The sequence below is a fragment of the Colletotrichum higginsianum genome, assembly GCF_001672515.1.
Source record: "Colletotrichum higginsianum IMI 349063 chromosome 7 map unlocalized unitig_7, whole genome shotgun sequence".
Taxonomy (NCBI): domain Eukaryota; kingdom Fungi; phylum Ascomycota; class Sordariomycetes; order Glomerellales; family Glomerellaceae; genus Colletotrichum; species Colletotrichum higginsianum.
The window spans coordinates 2,496,142-2,511,877 of record NW_017263917.1 but is presented as its reverse complement, the minus strand read 5'-3'; the positions used below and the strand labels follow the sequence as shown (position 1 = coordinate 2,511,877).

At 55.4% G+C, this 15,736-nt stretch overlaps 6 protein-coding genes across 6 annotated transcripts; 1 reads left to right on the top strand and 5 right to left on the bottom strand.

Moving 5' to 3' along the window:
- Positions 1-55: 55 nt before the first annotated feature.
- On the bottom strand, positions 56-695 carry CH63R_10449 (uncharacterized protein; the record flags this gene model as incomplete). Its single annotated transcript, XM_018305423.1, has 2 exons — positions 56-374; positions 406-695. The coding sequence occupies 2 exons, from the start codon at positions 693-695 to the stop codon at positions 56-58; spliced, it is 609 nt and encodes a 202-aa protein (XP_018154847.1).
- Positions 696-2,795: 2,100 nt separating this feature from the next.
- CH63R_10448 (uncharacterized protein) lies at positions 2,796-3,602 on the bottom strand (the record flags this gene model as incomplete). Its single annotated transcript, XM_018305422.1, is given in 3 exon segments — positions 2,796-3,268; positions 3,300-3,472; positions 3,481-3,602. Coding segments are annotated over 3 exon segments (768 nt in total).
- A 1,480-nt stretch (positions 3,603-5,082) lies between these two features.
- Positions 5,083-5,871, bottom strand: CH63R_10447 (uncharacterized protein; the record flags this gene model as incomplete). The annotated part of the gene is made up of 1 exon (XM_018305421.1): positions 5,083-5,871. One exon carries the CDS (start codon positions 5,869-5,871, stop codon positions 5,083-5,085), a length of 789 nt encoding a protein of 262 aa, XP_018154845.1.
- A 3,160-nt stretch (positions 5,872-9,031) lies between these two features.
- On the bottom strand, positions 9,032-11,285 carry CH63R_10446 (Homoaconitase, mitochondrial; the record flags this gene model as incomplete). Its single annotated transcript, XM_018305420.1, has 4 exons — positions 9,032-10,336; positions 10,405-10,767; positions 10,823-10,894; positions 10,953-11,285. 4 exons carry the CDS (start codon positions 11,283-11,285, stop codon positions 9,032-9,034), a joined length of 2,073 nt encoding a protein of 690 aa, XP_018154844.1.
- Positions 11,286-13,226: 1,941 nt separating this feature from the next.
- CH63R_10445 (NAD dependent epimerase/dehydratase) lies at positions 13,227-14,256 on the top strand (the record flags this gene model as incomplete). Its single annotated transcript, XM_018305419.1, has 3 exons — positions 13,227-13,482; positions 13,659-13,687; positions 13,759-14,256. The coding sequence occupies 3 exons, from the start codon at positions 13,227-13,229 to the stop codon at positions 14,254-14,256; spliced, it is 783 nt and encodes a 260-aa protein (XP_018154843.1).
- Positions 14,257-14,337: 81 nt separating this feature from the next.
- Positions 14,338-15,551, bottom strand: CH63R_10444 (Isopenicillin n synthase and related dioxygenase; the record flags this gene model as incomplete). The annotated part of the gene is made up of 2 exons (XM_018305418.1): positions 14,338-14,368; positions 14,440-15,551. 2 exons carry the CDS (start codon positions 15,549-15,551, stop codon positions 14,338-14,340), a joined length of 1,143 nt encoding a protein of 380 aa, XP_018154842.1.
- Between the last annotated feature and the right edge of the window lie 185 nt (positions 15,552-15,736).

Here is a 15,736-nt window from a genome sequence, read left to right as displayed (position 1 = left end):
GAATTTTATCATGCTTCATCAAAGGCCTTCCCTTTTCGCACACCTTGCAATCTCCTTATATGACTGCAGCCCACCACCCAACTCCGTCTAGGATTGTGATTCTCCCACCCGCAATGCTACTCCTCGTCAACCCCACGCCCGACGAGAGCAGGGTCATCGAATCGACGCTCGAACACCCAAGCGCGCGGACGAACACATCGTGATTTCCACAGGGCAGTGAGACGGCGCAGCACATTAGCGTGAGCTCGCAGTGCAGAAAGGTCAGCGCGCCACGGAACCACAGCGCCTCGCCTTCCACAACATCGTAGGCCGGCGAGTACACCGCCGCGAACTCAACGGTGAAGTAGAAGGCGACGTGGAAGCAGACGTTACGCCTTTACTGAGTCGACGTTGTGCATGAGATACATGACGGAGACGACGGCGATGCGGCCGAGGGCGTTCACGAGGGAACAGACCGCAACGCCTGACTCCTGGAGTGTCAGGCCGGTTGTGAGGCAGAAGCGCTGCCGGAAGACGAGTCTCGCGTTGAATTTCCGGGCCCTTTGGAGCCAAAGTGGTGTAAGAGCTTGAAGACGGGGATCGGCATCGGGATAAAGCTGTCTCGTCAGTCGGCCAGTACGTCCTTTGAGCGCGAACTCTGTGGAGAGTGTGACGGACGAAGCATCGGCAAACGTAATCAAACACGGGAACGGCATGCAGTGGCCTTGGACGGCGATGGTTGGGACCCGGTGATGTTATTTGCCGCAAAGCACGAAGCTGTGAGGACGGCGGACCTGAGATGCCGTCAACATTGGTGCCGTTGGCCGCTCTTGGATACATGGAGGCGTCTGAGTCACACACATCACTGTGCATTCAAGACTGCTTTAGTCAGGTTATTTGATGCTGGCATAGCTTCCTACGATGCTTCTGATCTTTAGGCCACTCTTTACATCCTTCCACAAGCCCATCGTGGAGACAGCAAAGGGCTTAGGCGCGTCTCTGATCAGCGAAGATGAAGGAGTAATTATCACGGCTAGTGTCCATAACGGTTCAACGATATCGGCTTGCGACACTCAACGGTTTCTATCATTCCCTACAATCTCGACGTTGTGGCCAAATCACCCTAACAAGAATGATGTTGCAGAGTATTTAAGAAAGATACTGCTAGAGTTCTTGCTGTGTAACTTAAAACATTGGAATTCATACAGCTAAGGTCACACATATACTTCTATTTCACAACTTGAAAAGCACTCAGCACCATTTACTCGGTTGTTCAGGCATGATACATCACCATAGCTAAGACATGTTGCGCCGGTGCTCTTCTTGGCTCAAACGTGGATAATGTCTCCGGACGGCTGATGACAGGGGTCGAATTGGATCTCTCTGTCATTTAGGGGATGATCTCTTCTCACGAATCTGAGGCAGCAGTGACAGGATTTCCTTGGTCTGGCCGTGAAGAGCTCCGCCTGCGTGCCCATAGCACGCCCTTGGCCAAGGTTCCAACTCTCCGTATGTAAGTCTGGTGAAGTATCCGCACACGACCCATCACGTCGACAACAACTGACCCCTTGGATCGACCGCGGACACGTTGCTGTATCACAACAAATGCTGCGGTTCGTGGTCACCGGCCCCCCACGGCATCAACCGACGATCCGCGCGATGCGCCCCGTGAACCCAACCCAACCCAACCTCACCAAGTAGACGCTCGCCCCCAGGGATCGTAAACCGTTTGAATCATGCCCGCGGCAGTTCGCGGGCGTCGACGAGCTCCTGTCGTGACTAAAACCACCCGTTCGCTGGGCCCTGGCTTGCTGTGGAAACCCGAGAGACTGGGTCGCAAACACGGGCTGCGATTCGGGGGGGGAGGGCGGATGGTTCGCTGGGGACACCCTTGATGGTAATGCGACTGCTTTCGCCAAGAGGACGTCGTTCCGGGTTCATCGGTCTCGCAACTCTATCCACGACTATCCGATGTCTAGTTGTAACACGCTGACCTCACTCTTTCGCCTTCTCTAGAAAAGCTGCTAGTTGTCGAGGAGGATACAGCGGCAAGAGGGTACGTGTCTGTCGTTGGCGGGAATTACAAAATCGCAGTTCTTATTCCACCCCCCTCAAGTTGTTCATCCACGCAAGAACTTCTCTTCCAGCGTCACAGCCTTGCCGCAACGAAGGGGTCTAGGTTCTGGGTTCGGTTTTGACTCCGTACACGTGTGCTAGTCATCCCTCCGTGTCGTGTCTTCTCTTCCACGAACGGGCCAGGCGGAGGCCTCCCACGCCCCATCAGCTCGAGTCTGGACTCCTGGCCAGCCGTTCCAGAACGAAGTTACCTGATGCGGAAGAGGCTCTTTTCTTTAGACGTGAAGTCACGCAAGGGCCAGTGGGAATCCGATGGTGCGGAAGGGGGCGGACGCATTCATTTTAGTCTTGGGAACTTTCAGACGACTCGTCAGTTCCTGAGGGTTTCCCAAAAACTCAAACTGGTCCCCTAGGTTTCTGAACGGTAAGTGTTGTGGAGTTTGTACCGCCCGGGACCGAACCGGCATTTCGACTTGATGCCGCTGCTTGGGGAAGAAAGAGATTCGACGGCAACGGATCCGGGCCCTGAGTATGGGCCTGGGTATGGGTGTGTTAGCCGTGATGAGAAGCCCTTTGTACCAGTTCGCGATAGTAAGGAACACAGCGGCGTCAAGTGGATGGCAAATCATGTCAGCGATGTAGATATCGGATTATCAATTCGTTCTTTGATTTATTCATGTTCATCGCTTTTGTTCATTTTTATCTAGATTTCCTTTTCCCTATCCCCCCCCCCTCCCCGGTCAGAAGTTGACGCCCGCGTCCTGCGTCCGGTACGCCCTCGTGACCCGGGGATCCCACTTCATCTTGTTCTGCCTCTCGAGCTCCTGCTGCCTCTCAACCTCGAGCTCGTCAATCTCCGCAAAGTGGCGCCGCCTGTGGAACGGCCATCGGCCCTTGCGGTACAGCATGCCGATGATGAGCCCAAAGATGAGCACGCCGCCGACGGAGCCCAGCGCGATGGGCAGCGCGGGCATCAGCTTGACGCCGTTGCCGCCGCCCGAGGTCTCGGCCTGGCTCGGCGAGGCGATGCCGCCGGGTAAAGGCGTCGGCGTTGGCGTCGGCGTCGGCGTCGTCGGTGGCAAGCTGCTTTCCGGTATGACCGGCGGCGGTGGCGGGATGAAGGACGGCGTTGGTGACGGCGTCAGAACGGCCGGTGGGGAGCTGGGTAGCACCACCGGAAGGGAAGTTGCCGAGGGCGGTAGTGCTGGCGCATCTGGTAGTGGTGTTGATGTCGCGTTTGTTACCGATGAGATGACGAACGTGGTGAGAGGGCGGCCGGAGCTCAAGGGCACGGGTGGTTGTGGTGGTGATGGCGTCGGTCTTGGTGAGGCTGTCGGCGTGTTTTGCCTCGCGGGCGGCGCAGACGATGATGATGATAATGGCAGTAATGAGCCGGTTGGTGCCGCCCGTCTCGGACCTGTCGACTGTGCTCCCGTCGCTCCGCTGAGTGTGTTTGGTGTCCCCGTCCCAGCCCCCGTTCGACCCAAGAGAGGCGCGCTGCTAGAGGCGCTGAGAGGGGTGCCAGCCCCGGGTTGAAGGCCGGCCATGGCGTAGTATTTTCGTAGTTGGACGCGCCTGGCGATCGATTTCCGTGGAATGATATTTAGCAGATAGTTGTGTGTGCGGCCGGCCGTTGGTGTCGTGTCGTCGTACGTGGGGGGGTATCTCAGTCGTATGTTCGTTGTGTAACGAAGCCGGATCAGAGAGACGTCCTCTGGACATAGACTCGCCGGTTGAGAAGAGTCGAGCTCAAGTGACGGGTAGTAATGGACATGAGATCGACCAGCATGTATCGAATACGTTGGCGAGGGTTGATATTGATGGAGATGGCCGGGTTACCGCAGTGAAAGCCGTTCCGGTGTAAGTCGTTCCAGCGGCTCGAGAATCTTTTCACCTGTCTTCGTCCGCCAAGCCGGAGGAGCTGTCAAAGTCGGGTCTGGTTCAAACAATACAGATTAAACAAGTAATAAACATCACACAATGTCGGTCCCGGAATAAAGAGTGGCGGCTCTCCCGTGTGCCAATGCCAGTGAAAACGAGGACGGGTCACATCTTTAAACAATCTGTGGCCACGTACCCCCTCATCCCTCTCCAGGACCTCCCATCTTCGGGCAATCGCCTGAGGTGCATGCTGGTACGATGTACATGCTCGCCCTCTCTCGCTCTCGTACTCCCTCGGTGCTTCAAGATCTCTTTGCCCACATGCTGCAAAAAAAACCTTACCGGGGAGGGGAAGGGAAGGGAAGGGCACAAGGGGACAGTTTGGGCTGACGTGACGCAGAGCTGGGACAACGCCCACACAACAGCAGGAGAGGGACGCACCAAGAGAGGGACAATAGGGCACACAAGTGGCCAGAGGAGGCATCGCAGGGATCTACAGGGGCCGCGGCCCGTCTCACAATGGTCTTGATCCCTGCACGCCACTTGGAGGCTCAAGCGCGGCTCCGTTGTCCCATCGCCGTGGAACAAGCAAGGTACACTGCACACATGCTAGAGTGTATGGGTAAACTTATACCTGTACTCGTTGGTTTCGCGGTTCCCCCCCCTCGCAGGGTTGCTGCCAGACCGTTCCAGACGTGGAACGTTTGACTTGATATTCTTCAGACCAATGAAACCATCGACTCCTACGTCGTCCCACGTCTCTCCCGCCCTTTCGACCAAAAGCGTCCCCCCTTCCAAGGTTCATCCCTCAACTCCCACCAATGTTGCCGAATACATCATAGTCGGCCGGTTCTTTGGCCCTCGGAAGAACCATTGGCGTCCGCATTCCCTCGTCTATCGGACAATGAGCTAGGGACCTGTGAACCTGAACATTGACCTTTTCATTCCAGAGAAAGGCCGGACACCCCTCCCTCTAAAGCTACCTGTACTGCTTCGTCTGCCGCATACGGACACCGATCCCGGTTCACCTGTCAAACGATCTCACTTCGGAAACTTGCATGAACCCCGTGTCGGAACCCGCAACCAGCAACCCGCAAAGACGACCGGCCCCCGGCGATCGAACTCGTTGAGGTTTCTTTCTCCTAGCTAAAATACAGCGATAATTTGATCGACAATATCATGGACCAGAGTTCCTGGCGGAATTTTCTGTCCACCCAAGCAGAAACCGATCTCATTACCAGAGTTGATATCACTCTCGTCGGGATGGTTATTGCAATGCTTGCAGTGTTTGCACGTCGTCCGCCCGTGCCTACAGGTCGTAGTATGCTTGCAAGTTCTCGGGAGTTCATTAAAGATCGCTTTCCACTCTGTGGTGACACTGTAGTCACTCTCCCCGTCAGGCATGGGCATGCCGTCCGGGAACATGATTGTGCCGCGCTTCGAGTGTAGTTCGTACTCGGTCCATCCTTTCTGGTCCGTATCATCCTCGCGTTGAAGCTTGAGCCCGAATTTGCGCTGCAGACCTCGCTCAGAAACGAGACTACAGAACTCGGCAAAGAACGACTGTAGACCACTCATGTCGGGTGCATCGTGGTTGCCATACTCGTAGGCCTGAAGAGACCCATTGTCATCGACAAAATAATGGATGCCTCGAAGTTGGTTGCCGTTTGGAGGCACTATGGGCTTCATGATCTGAACGAACCCATGTCCTGGGACTGGAATCTTGTCAAAAACCATGACTTCGCCCTCGGTGGTGTCAAAGTGCTTGTGGATCAGGCGAACGCTGACGCCCTCGGGGACGTTATGCTTGTTCAGCAACTCGCGGAGGTCTTGAAGATCTTGGGAGTGATCCGTGGGTGCACCGGCGACTTGGCTAATCAAGGGCAAGGTGTTGTAAGTGCTGGAAGGCACAAAGGTATCGATGAGGGAGCTCATTTTGATGATAGAAGACAAGCTCTGGGGGAAGAACTGTTAGGGGGTCAAAAACCGACAATTCAAGAGAGTAAGGAAACTTTGTGGGACATCAATCGAATTGAAACGACAATGTAGAGCAACTTTCCCGTCTTTATGTACCGAGTCTGAAGCAGCCGAATCCGAAGTAGATTCCTAGTTAGTCGAGATGCAATGCTTTGTTTTTCATGTATGGCGGGTGGCGTTTACATCCTTGAATCACACAGGGTGATTGGTTTGGCGCTGTGACAACAGGGGCCGATGCAAGGTGACGGACAGCGACCTGTCCTATTTGGTTACCCCTTACCTCTCAGTCAGTTGGAAGTTGGTAGCAGGGCGGGGTGGAAACTCGTTGATTGGGGGAAGTGGCTTTATTGCCTGACCGCGGGCGGACCGGCCTGGCAACAGAATCCAACAAGACTTAGCTGCCTTGTGATATTTGACATGACCGACAGGTGCACCAACTGGGTTACCGAATCGTTGGAGACGGGCACCATCGATTCGTTGCTGCTGATCTTCCTCATCGATTTACAGGTTGCTGTTTGCAGGGGTAAGAACAAGAAAGGCGATGGTTTAACCGCTGTTGCCATTTCGATACCCCACCCCGCCCCCACCTTCCTTGGCTGTTCAGTGGCCATAGCCGCCTCCTCGCCTTATACATGACTGATTTGTGATGGGCAGGCAGTCTGCATTGCCGAATCATTTCCAAGTTGCGCCTTCCCCTCGCTGGAATGAATTTGGTCTTATTGATTACAACAACTTCCGAGGCAGCACGTGAGGTCGCAACTCGAGCGTGTACCTGGAAGTTCTCATGCTCAACCGTCCACCTACCATTCGCACTCCTGACCATGGAGAATCACCCGGCGGTAGATCATCCGCCAGCTCCACCGGCCTCCGCAATGGACGACCAAGAACTCCTTGAAAACATCGACGGCCGCATGCATGGCCCCATGAGCGGATTTATCAAGAAATACTTTGGCAGCTTTCAGTACGCGCGCCAAGATGCTTCATTGGAAATCCAGACAGCCGGAGTAGGAGTTGGTGGCCGCTGCGCAATCCCATCGACCGCCCCATCGCCCGACAGTTTTTTACAATGGTTTTCCAACCATGCGTCGCGGGAGCTTGACGGCGCCCGAGGCTCCTGGCACATTTCGAGCGGCGAAATAGCCCCCGAGCACCAGAGTGCACGTCTCCTCTTGACCATGCCCACCTCCCCGGCCGCCAACGTACCGACAAAATGGGACCAAGTTCAGGTTGTTGGCCAGTTTTACCGCCATAGTTGCGTTTGTTATCAAGATGGCCTTTTACGCCTCTGCCAGTCCGCACAGCAGGTCTTCGCCAGTCAGCCTACACGGCTATTCTTACACGGCTTCTACATCCGCGGTTCACTGATCGAACTCTGGGCCTTTGATCGATCCGGCTTATATTGTAGCGATGTGTTCGATGTTCAGGAAGACTTCATCCAATTTTTCTCCATTCTTGTCAGCTATCAGTGGATGACAGACCAGGACCTGGGGAAAAGTGACCTCATTGAGGCGGATGAGGGCGGCAGCTACATTGTCCTTGATAGCGAGGCGATGCCCTCCCTGGGAAAGCTCTACCTCGAAGGCCAACCAATTGCGTCGCGGGAAAGCGTTGTTGGCACAGGAACAACTTGCTACCGGGCTAGAATGCCTGATTCGAATCGATGGGATTACGTCTTGAAGTTCAAATGGCGTTGGGCCAGACAGCGTCCGGAGGACGAGCTTCTGAAACTGGTCCAGGAGAGACGCGTCTGGGGCGCCATCTCCCTGGACTACTACAAGGAACTCGAGAGTACGGCAAACCTGCGTCGAAGTCTCCGATGGGGGACACACAGAAAGTTTGTTAGGGCACACTCACCCGGGAGACATTCAAGCGTGGATGAGCAACGACGGCATGGTGCTTGCAGCGCCAACGGACTCGTCGACTGTACAGAAGAAACCGACCATTTCTTTCAAAATCGCATCCTTTCCTGCATCGTCACTTCTCCCGTCGGCCGATCCCTTTGCACCTTTCAGTCTAATGCAGAGTTGCTTCGAGTATTCCGTGATGCTATCAAGTGTCACCGATCACTCTTTTGTGACGCCAAAATTCTCCACCAAGATGTTTCTCCGGGCAACATGATCATTCTGGATGGCCAAGATGAAGGAAAGCCCCAGGGGATTTTGATAGACCTCGATTCCGCAGTAGAGCTCGCCGAAGAATCAGGAACAGAGCTCGGAATTACCGGCACCAGACCATTCATGGCTATCGGCGTTTTGAAGGGTGAATACCATACTTACCGGCACGACTTGGAGTCCTTTCTTTACGTTTTCCTGTGGGCAATTATAACGAACCACGGGGAGAATCCCCCAGCCACAAGCAAGCTCCGACAGTGGAGCAACGGCGACTGGGAAGAGTTGGCGGTACGGAAGTCTCTTGACATGGGTCAGGATAACTTTCAAAGTATCTTGGAGGAATTCACATCCGAGTTCCGTTCCCTTAAGCCGCTCGCCGAAAGCCTACGCCAAATTTTGTTTCCCCTACGGGACGGTGTGATTTGGACGGGGAGCGACGGCTCGTCTGAAGCTGTAGACAAACTCTACGACAGTATAATACACGCGCTCGAAGAAGCCATTGTATTCTGAGGGTAAAAGATAAGATAGTACAGATATCTGAAGGTTTCTTCTATCCTAGCCAGAGCCGCCCCAGTTTGTTCTATCTCCAAGAGCCTTTGCGTGCTTCTATCCTCTAATTCGAAAACTTGATTACCTGCCTTTACTTTTACTGCTTGTTCCTTTCTTTGCTGTCCGCTGCCCGCTGCCCTGCCCTAATTTGACCGTGTAGGTGAGTGGCCCTGCTGTGTCTCACGGGTCGGCCGTCGCGCAGCCCGTCCTACAAGTCATACCGGAACGGCTGCCAGGCGGGCTTTGTCCAAGGCCGTCTAGGAAGACTGAGCTGTTTACCTTTTTTCCAACAAGGATCTACGCCTCTGCCTTTTCGATTTCATTCTGAATCCACTTGGTCAAGCCGCCCTTTGCAACAATCTCCTGCAGGTTTGCTGGGAACTCGCCAACCTTTTCTTCCCAGCAATCCCCACCCTCGCCCTCTTGCACCTGGACGACGCTCCGCGCCACATCCCACGTCAGTGTCCACTGAGTTCGACGTGTGAGCACTTTGTCCGAGCCAAAAGTGGCGCGTAGGCGCTCAATGAGACGGGGGACCTCCAAGCCCAGCAGCGCGTTGTTGACGCTGTTGCGGGAGAAGATGCTTCCAAAGCTACCTGCCACAACGAGCGGGATCTGCTTGGCCAGGATCGAGGTCGCGGCTTGCTCTCTCGAGGATCCACAGCCAAAGTTGAATCCAGAGACGAGGATATCGTTGGGTTTGGTGATGACTTTGAAATTCGGATCATAGTTCGACATGCAGACGTTGGCCATACCCTCTGTCGTAATGTCGTCCTGGTATGTGTACTTTCCTGTACCTTGCTAGTTAGCAGCGAACCTTCTCCCGAGCTTGTGGCAGACTTCCCTGGGTAAATGTTGTCGGTGTCGAGGTTGTCAGCATCGCAGAATACGATCTCGCCGCTAATCTTCTCAGGAAAGCCTGGAAGGATCTGAGTAGTGGTAGTCTCTGCGTCGCTGTTGCCTACGGAAGACTCGGCCCGGTCGATGAGAGATTCGAGTTGTTCCAAGACATTGCCGAGCTGGCTTTCCGTGGTCGCTGGTGCACCAGTGCCGTAACCAAACTCCACGCCAGCGTAGTTTTCCGGGACCTCATACACACCCGTGCCCGAGATGACGCCGCTGAGCGCGCTAGCAGCCACGACCTCGGGGCTGGCAAGATAGGCAAGAGCATTGCGAGACCCCATACGCCCCTTGAAGTTCCGGTTTGAGGCCGATATTCCCACTTCGCCGTCCTCCAACAGGCCGGTCCCCAGTCCAATGCAGGGTCCGCAGGAAGCCGGGAGCGGGATGCTCCCAGCCTCAAGTAGAGTCTGCCAGCTACCTTCGTCTTCTGCAATCTCCTGCTCGCGAGTCGAAGCTGCTGCAACATAAAGCTTGACGCCCTCGGCAATCTTAGGGATCTTGCCACCATTGGCCTTCGCCGCGTCTTGGAAGACCTTGGCAGCTGCAGCGAGATCGGAGGCGCGGGAATTGGTACAAGACACAATGTATGCCTTGTCCACCTTGATTTTCTCGGGGGCAAGGTCGCTCAGTGGCGTTGAGATTTTGACAGAGTTAGGACCCGAAATGTAAGGCGAAAGAGTCGAGAGGTTGAGGTAGAGTTGCTTGGCGTAGTGAGCTCCGGGGTCAGGCTGAACAGGGTTGGCGTAAAGCTCGTCAATCTTTTCATGCGTAACCCGCTCTTTGGTTGTCCGGTCCGGAAACATGGCTGCCTCTGTGGCCTTGTACCGTAGCCAGCGCTTTAGAGTCTGGTCCATAGGGAACTGTTTGAATGTCGGGTAAGCCCATGCTTCAATTCGAGAGGGGCTTTTTCCTTCCTGGGAAGCCTTACCATCGCTGCCAAGGCAGACCATTCGGTGGACATGTTGCTGATGGTCAATCTATTGTCAATCGAGAGACTGGCCATTGTCTCCTCGGAGCCGGTAAACTCAACCGCGTGGTTCAGGACATCGCTCTTGAATAACCCACACAACGCCACGATGACGTCTTTTCCAGTGACACCTGAAGGCAATGTCCCGGTAAAGGTTACCTTCGCAACGGGAGGGACCTGAAACCAGCTCTTTCCGGTAACCCAGATTCCTGCTGCGTCTGCTCTAACAACAGCGAGGCCGAGATTCGCGAGCGCACCGTAGGTATTGCTGTGGGAATCTGAAGCCACGCACATCTTGCCTGGCCAGACAAAGAGCTCTTCGACCTGATGATGTATTAGCAGAACGATCCGCCGTTCGAACCGTAGGGAACATGTTTACCATGACTTGGTGACCGATCGAGTAGCCGGCGGGGAAGAAAGGAACGCCGTGCGCTTTCGCGAATGCCTCAATCTGTGCAGAGTGTTAGGTAACGTGAGGTCTGGGTGGCTGTTGAGCATGGACTACGTGCCTGCTCATACTTCTTCAGGTTGGACTCGCTCTTGTTCTGTACGTCGTGATCGAGAGCGAAAACCAGCTGCGACGGGTCCTTGATACGAGTAGCGCCCATTGACATGAATTTCTTGGCGATAGGCCAGGTGTTGTCGTGAGACATGCAACGGGAGGGCTCGATCTGTACGTAGTCGCCGCTCCGAACGACCTTTCCCTCCGGAAGACCGACAGCATGGCGCTGCACAATCTTTTCCGTCAACGTCTGCGGTGTCTTCTTCTCGGCCGGGGCATCCGTGAGAGAGGACTGTGTAACTCGGGAAAGCGAGAACGATCGTCGGTCGGAGGTCGCCATCAACCGGCGGTATGGGGGCTGGTAGAATGACGTGCGTGGGAGGCGTTGACTCCATATCGGGATGCGACTGCATGCCCGGCTGAGCGATCGAGCCCACGGGGCGGTCGCGACCTGCGAGAGTTAGTCTCTAGACAATCAAAGAGAACGGAGAATCACATGCTGCTCTGTGCGCCATCGCCATGTCTTAGGAACTGTCTTTGGGACAATAGCATAAAAAGTTCCCAATATCAAACATCTTTTTTTCCCTGGGACTTGATCAGCGGCACGTGCTCCGCAACTCAAATGCCGATGACGGACCCGAGGAACCAATGACACTGTGGACATTTTCAATTGCAGCCTACCTGTATCCACTTACAAGTAATTACCTTCCTTCCGACTCACAATCAAATCACACTGACGAACAGTTGGTACCGATAAAGAAGCAACAATCAAAGCCTCTCGATGACACTCAAGCCCCAAGATCCGCCGACCAAATGGGACAGGTTTAGGCCTTGGCCACTGCGCCGCTTATGTCGAAAGGACGGGTCTCGGCACGCTCACCACCAACTTTTGAAACCCGTCGCTAACATCGAAGTTTCGCTGGAACAGCAGTATCCGGAATCGCAGACCTGGTTGTTGTGTTGGAAGGCAAAGGCCCGGTGGGGCTGGGCAACGTTTGCAGGTCGGGTATCCGTGCTGCCGACCAACAGGCCAACAGCCACCCCTGCATGAACCGTCGCCGGGGGTCATGAGGCGGTCGGTGTTGGCGGGCTGCCGCTGCCGTCCCCTCTCATTCCCGTCCCCCACCGGATCCCGAGTTTCCACCTTCTCCCAAGAAACATCACATTTCACATTTGCTGCATTGAGAATATCCAGTCGATATGGCTCTCTCTCGGTGTTGGTTGTGGTCTGGCTGTTGTCTAGCTGATGTTTCCACCGGCTCAGGCTGTGCCAGGCTGGACGATATTACGCAGTATAGTGAACACGGGTGTTTCCCCTCAGCCCTACGTAGCAACATACACATACTGTGAGAAGGCGCTAAACATTAGGTAGGATGCCGGTAGGTGGGGCTGCACTACAATGATGCGGGTTCTTTTTCTCTCTATCTTACGTATGGAACATAGAGCACACCGCATCAAGTCTCTAAGAGGCTGCTGTCCGATCAAGGCCATGCTACAAGAGAAGTTGAGGCAAAGATTGTCATTTGGACTTGGCACTTAAGGTGAGTTCAAGAATCTACCGCGCACGATAGGGCGTTCTGTCACCGACAGCGGCCACGCAGGCATTCGAACGTCAGCAGCCAAGGTATCGCATCTCCAGTTAAATAAAATAAAACAAAAGTAAAGTAAAAAAAAACTAAAAGGGCACGACATATTGACAAGAACTGACGACGGGGCGGGATGAGTAATTGGTACACGACAAACAAAGGAAAACCCACTCAAGATTCAGTTGAGCGAGTGCCCCCTCCAGCTCCCAAGGTGGTTTATCGGCGTTTAGGAAGGGGCTTGCCCCACTTACAGCGAAATAGACTCGCGGGAGCGACGTCATTGACGCTGCGCTGACGTGATCGGGACCCCGAACATTCGTCGTTCGCGGGGCAGAGGACGGGTGAATCCACATCGGGACATCGGACAGCCCGTGTTCCCTAACACACTTTCGATTTGAACCCCATTCTAACCGTCTTTAACGCCGTCCCGACGAGCGGGGGCGAGGGAGGGAAGGGGGGCCCGCCGAGCGGCGGGGAAGCAGGTTTGTAAATTCCAAAGCCGTGTGGTGTGATCGGTTCTCCGAAACTATTTGAGTCGGCCGTCCGCCACGCCGTTTGGGGGATTGAGGAATTCGGAATCTCAAGAAAGCAGCCTCCTACCTACCACACCCGTGAGAACATCTACAGCATCACTACTCTCAAACACACACGCACACACACACACACACACATCCACACACACACATACATCCACCATGAGCAGACACGTCCTCATCCTCGGCGGCCACGGCAAGGTCTCGCAGTTCCTCACCCCGCTCCTCCTCAAGAAGTCGTGGACCGTCACGAGCGTCATCCGCGCCCAGGAGCAGGTCCCCGCCATCGAGAAGCTCGGCGCCGGTCAGGCCGGCAAGCTCAACGTGCTCGTCCGCAGCATCGAGGACGTCTCCGACCAGGCCAAGGCCCAGGCCATCCTCGACGAGGTGAAGCCCGACACCATCGTCTGGAGCGCAGGTGAGTCGCGATACTTGTTTGTTCTTGCAGTTGCTTTTTTGCCGTTGCATTCCGTCATCGTCATCTTTGATCCCTCCGGGTCCTCCCCTTCCTCTCACTCGCGCGAGTCATGAAGCTTGGAACGGACGATCTTCCAAGCTTGGCAGATGGAGTGGATGCTGACAGACTCGTCATAGGTGCCGGTGGAAAGGGAAACCCCGAGAGAGTGAGTCCGAAACATGAAATCCCATATCCGTTAGGAGCTATCTATTCAGATTGATTGACACCTCTTCCCAGACGTTCGCCATCGATCGCGACGCCGCCATCTACTTCGTCAAGGCCGCCGTCGCGACCCCCTCGATCAAGAAGTTCATCCTCGTCTCCTACCTCAGCTCCCGACGGACCAAGCCCACCTGGTGGTCTGATCAGGCCTGGCAGGACGCCCAGGAGGGCAACAAGAAGCTTGCCAACTACTTCCAGGCCAAGGTTGCCGCCGACGAGGTCCTCTGGCAGGAGTCTAAGAAGCGCGCTGATTTCTCCGGCGTCAGCCTGCGTCCGGGCGCGCTGACCGAGGCGCCCGCCGGCAACGTCGAGTTCGGCAGGACAAAGGGCGTCAAGGGCTCGTCGAGCAGAGAATCCGTCGCCGAGGTCGCCGCCCTCATCGCCGAGAACGACGCCTTCGCGACGTCATGGGTCGACCATCTCGACGGCGATGAAGACCCCAAGGCAGCCGTCGACAGGGTTGCTAGAGAGAAGGTGGACGTCGCCGAGGGCGAGGAGTTCTACAAGGCTTGAGGGAAAATACACACATGTCTTGTTTAAAAAAGAAAATACTATTAATAGTACTACATTAATACAGCGAGTTTTTTTTGTTCATCATGTCATCAGGGCAATGTGCTTGAGCTCTCTAGAGGAGAAGGAAAATCGGGTCAGCTTCGAGAGTTCAACGGTAGAAGTTACCGGGATGGTATGACTTACTCTTGCACTTGGTTTCCCACCTTCATGGGCTTATACACCACCTCCTCGCCTTCGTCCTTGCCCAGGTTGAACTGCTCAGCCCGGACCTTTTGTGCCTGCTCCGCCAGCTGGGGGATCGGTGTGATATCGAAGTCGGATGACAGGTGGAAGAAGAACGTCGACGAGATGCGGACGAGCGGGCGGTCCGGGAATTGGGTTTTGCGGCGCTCAATCACGTCAAGTGTCTTCTCGTTGACCACGACCTCGTGGAAGCCCGCCTTGATGAGGCCTCCCGTCAGATGCTCCAGCTGCTTTCCGGCCTGGACCAAGAGGTAGTTGCCCTCGGGGATCTTGACGGAAATCTTCTTGCCCGTGTTGCGCGCCCAGATGTGCAGGCCTGGGTACCGCGAACGGCCGTGAATGGTGAGGAAGTTTAGGTCCGTGTGGAAGCCGGCCAGAATGGTGTCCTGCTTGCCGTACTTGACCAGATCCGAAGCCGTCGGTGCCAGGAGATGAGGTCCGTACTTGGCGGCGTCGCTGAAAGTGTCGGCGGGCAGGCCCAGGCCAACAGCCGCCATCTTGGAGAGGCCGGTGACTGCCTGCTTCATCGATGTCCCCCACTTGTCCATGGCAGGCGGCCAACGCTCGCGGATGTGCGGGGCTTCCGGGACGACGTTGGGCGCGTTGAGCCCGGGGAACTCGGTCTCATAGGGCGGGTTTTCGGCCATGCGCCAAAAGAAGCGACACTTGGGATCGGGTTCGTGGCCGCCAATGTCGAGAGGGCGCTCGGAAGGGGCAAGGCGCTGAATAATCTGCAGACAAGGTTCATCGACAGCGCACTTGGGCTTCTCCGTGTTCTCGAGGGTCACGCCAATCTGGTAGCTAAGCTCTGGGCGCTCGTCCTTCTTAAGGTCTTCGGCGGGTTGTGCGAAGTAGTCCTCGAGAAGGTCAAGGAATGTGGTGTTGTCGGATTCGGCGACGCGAGAGTCGTGCAGCACGAGAGCGCCATAGGTGATGAGGGCGGTGGCGGCCTTTGCGCACTCTTCGCGGACGGCAGGCGAGTCGCGCGGCTCGTTCAGGAAGACGTCGAGGTCGATAATTGGGAGATCCATGGGAAGGTCTTGCGCAGCCATGGTGGGCGATCGGGTGCGCGGGCAACTTTTCAAGGTGGACGGCGATTTGGAGGGGTAAAGGCGTCAGTATCAAAGTGGACGTCGGAGGACAGTGGTGAAGATGGCGGGAATGAGGTTGAAAAGAGCTCTTCGCACGAGTTTCTGATCGCGGGCAGCGGTCTGAAAGGGGGATGATCAAAAGTGGT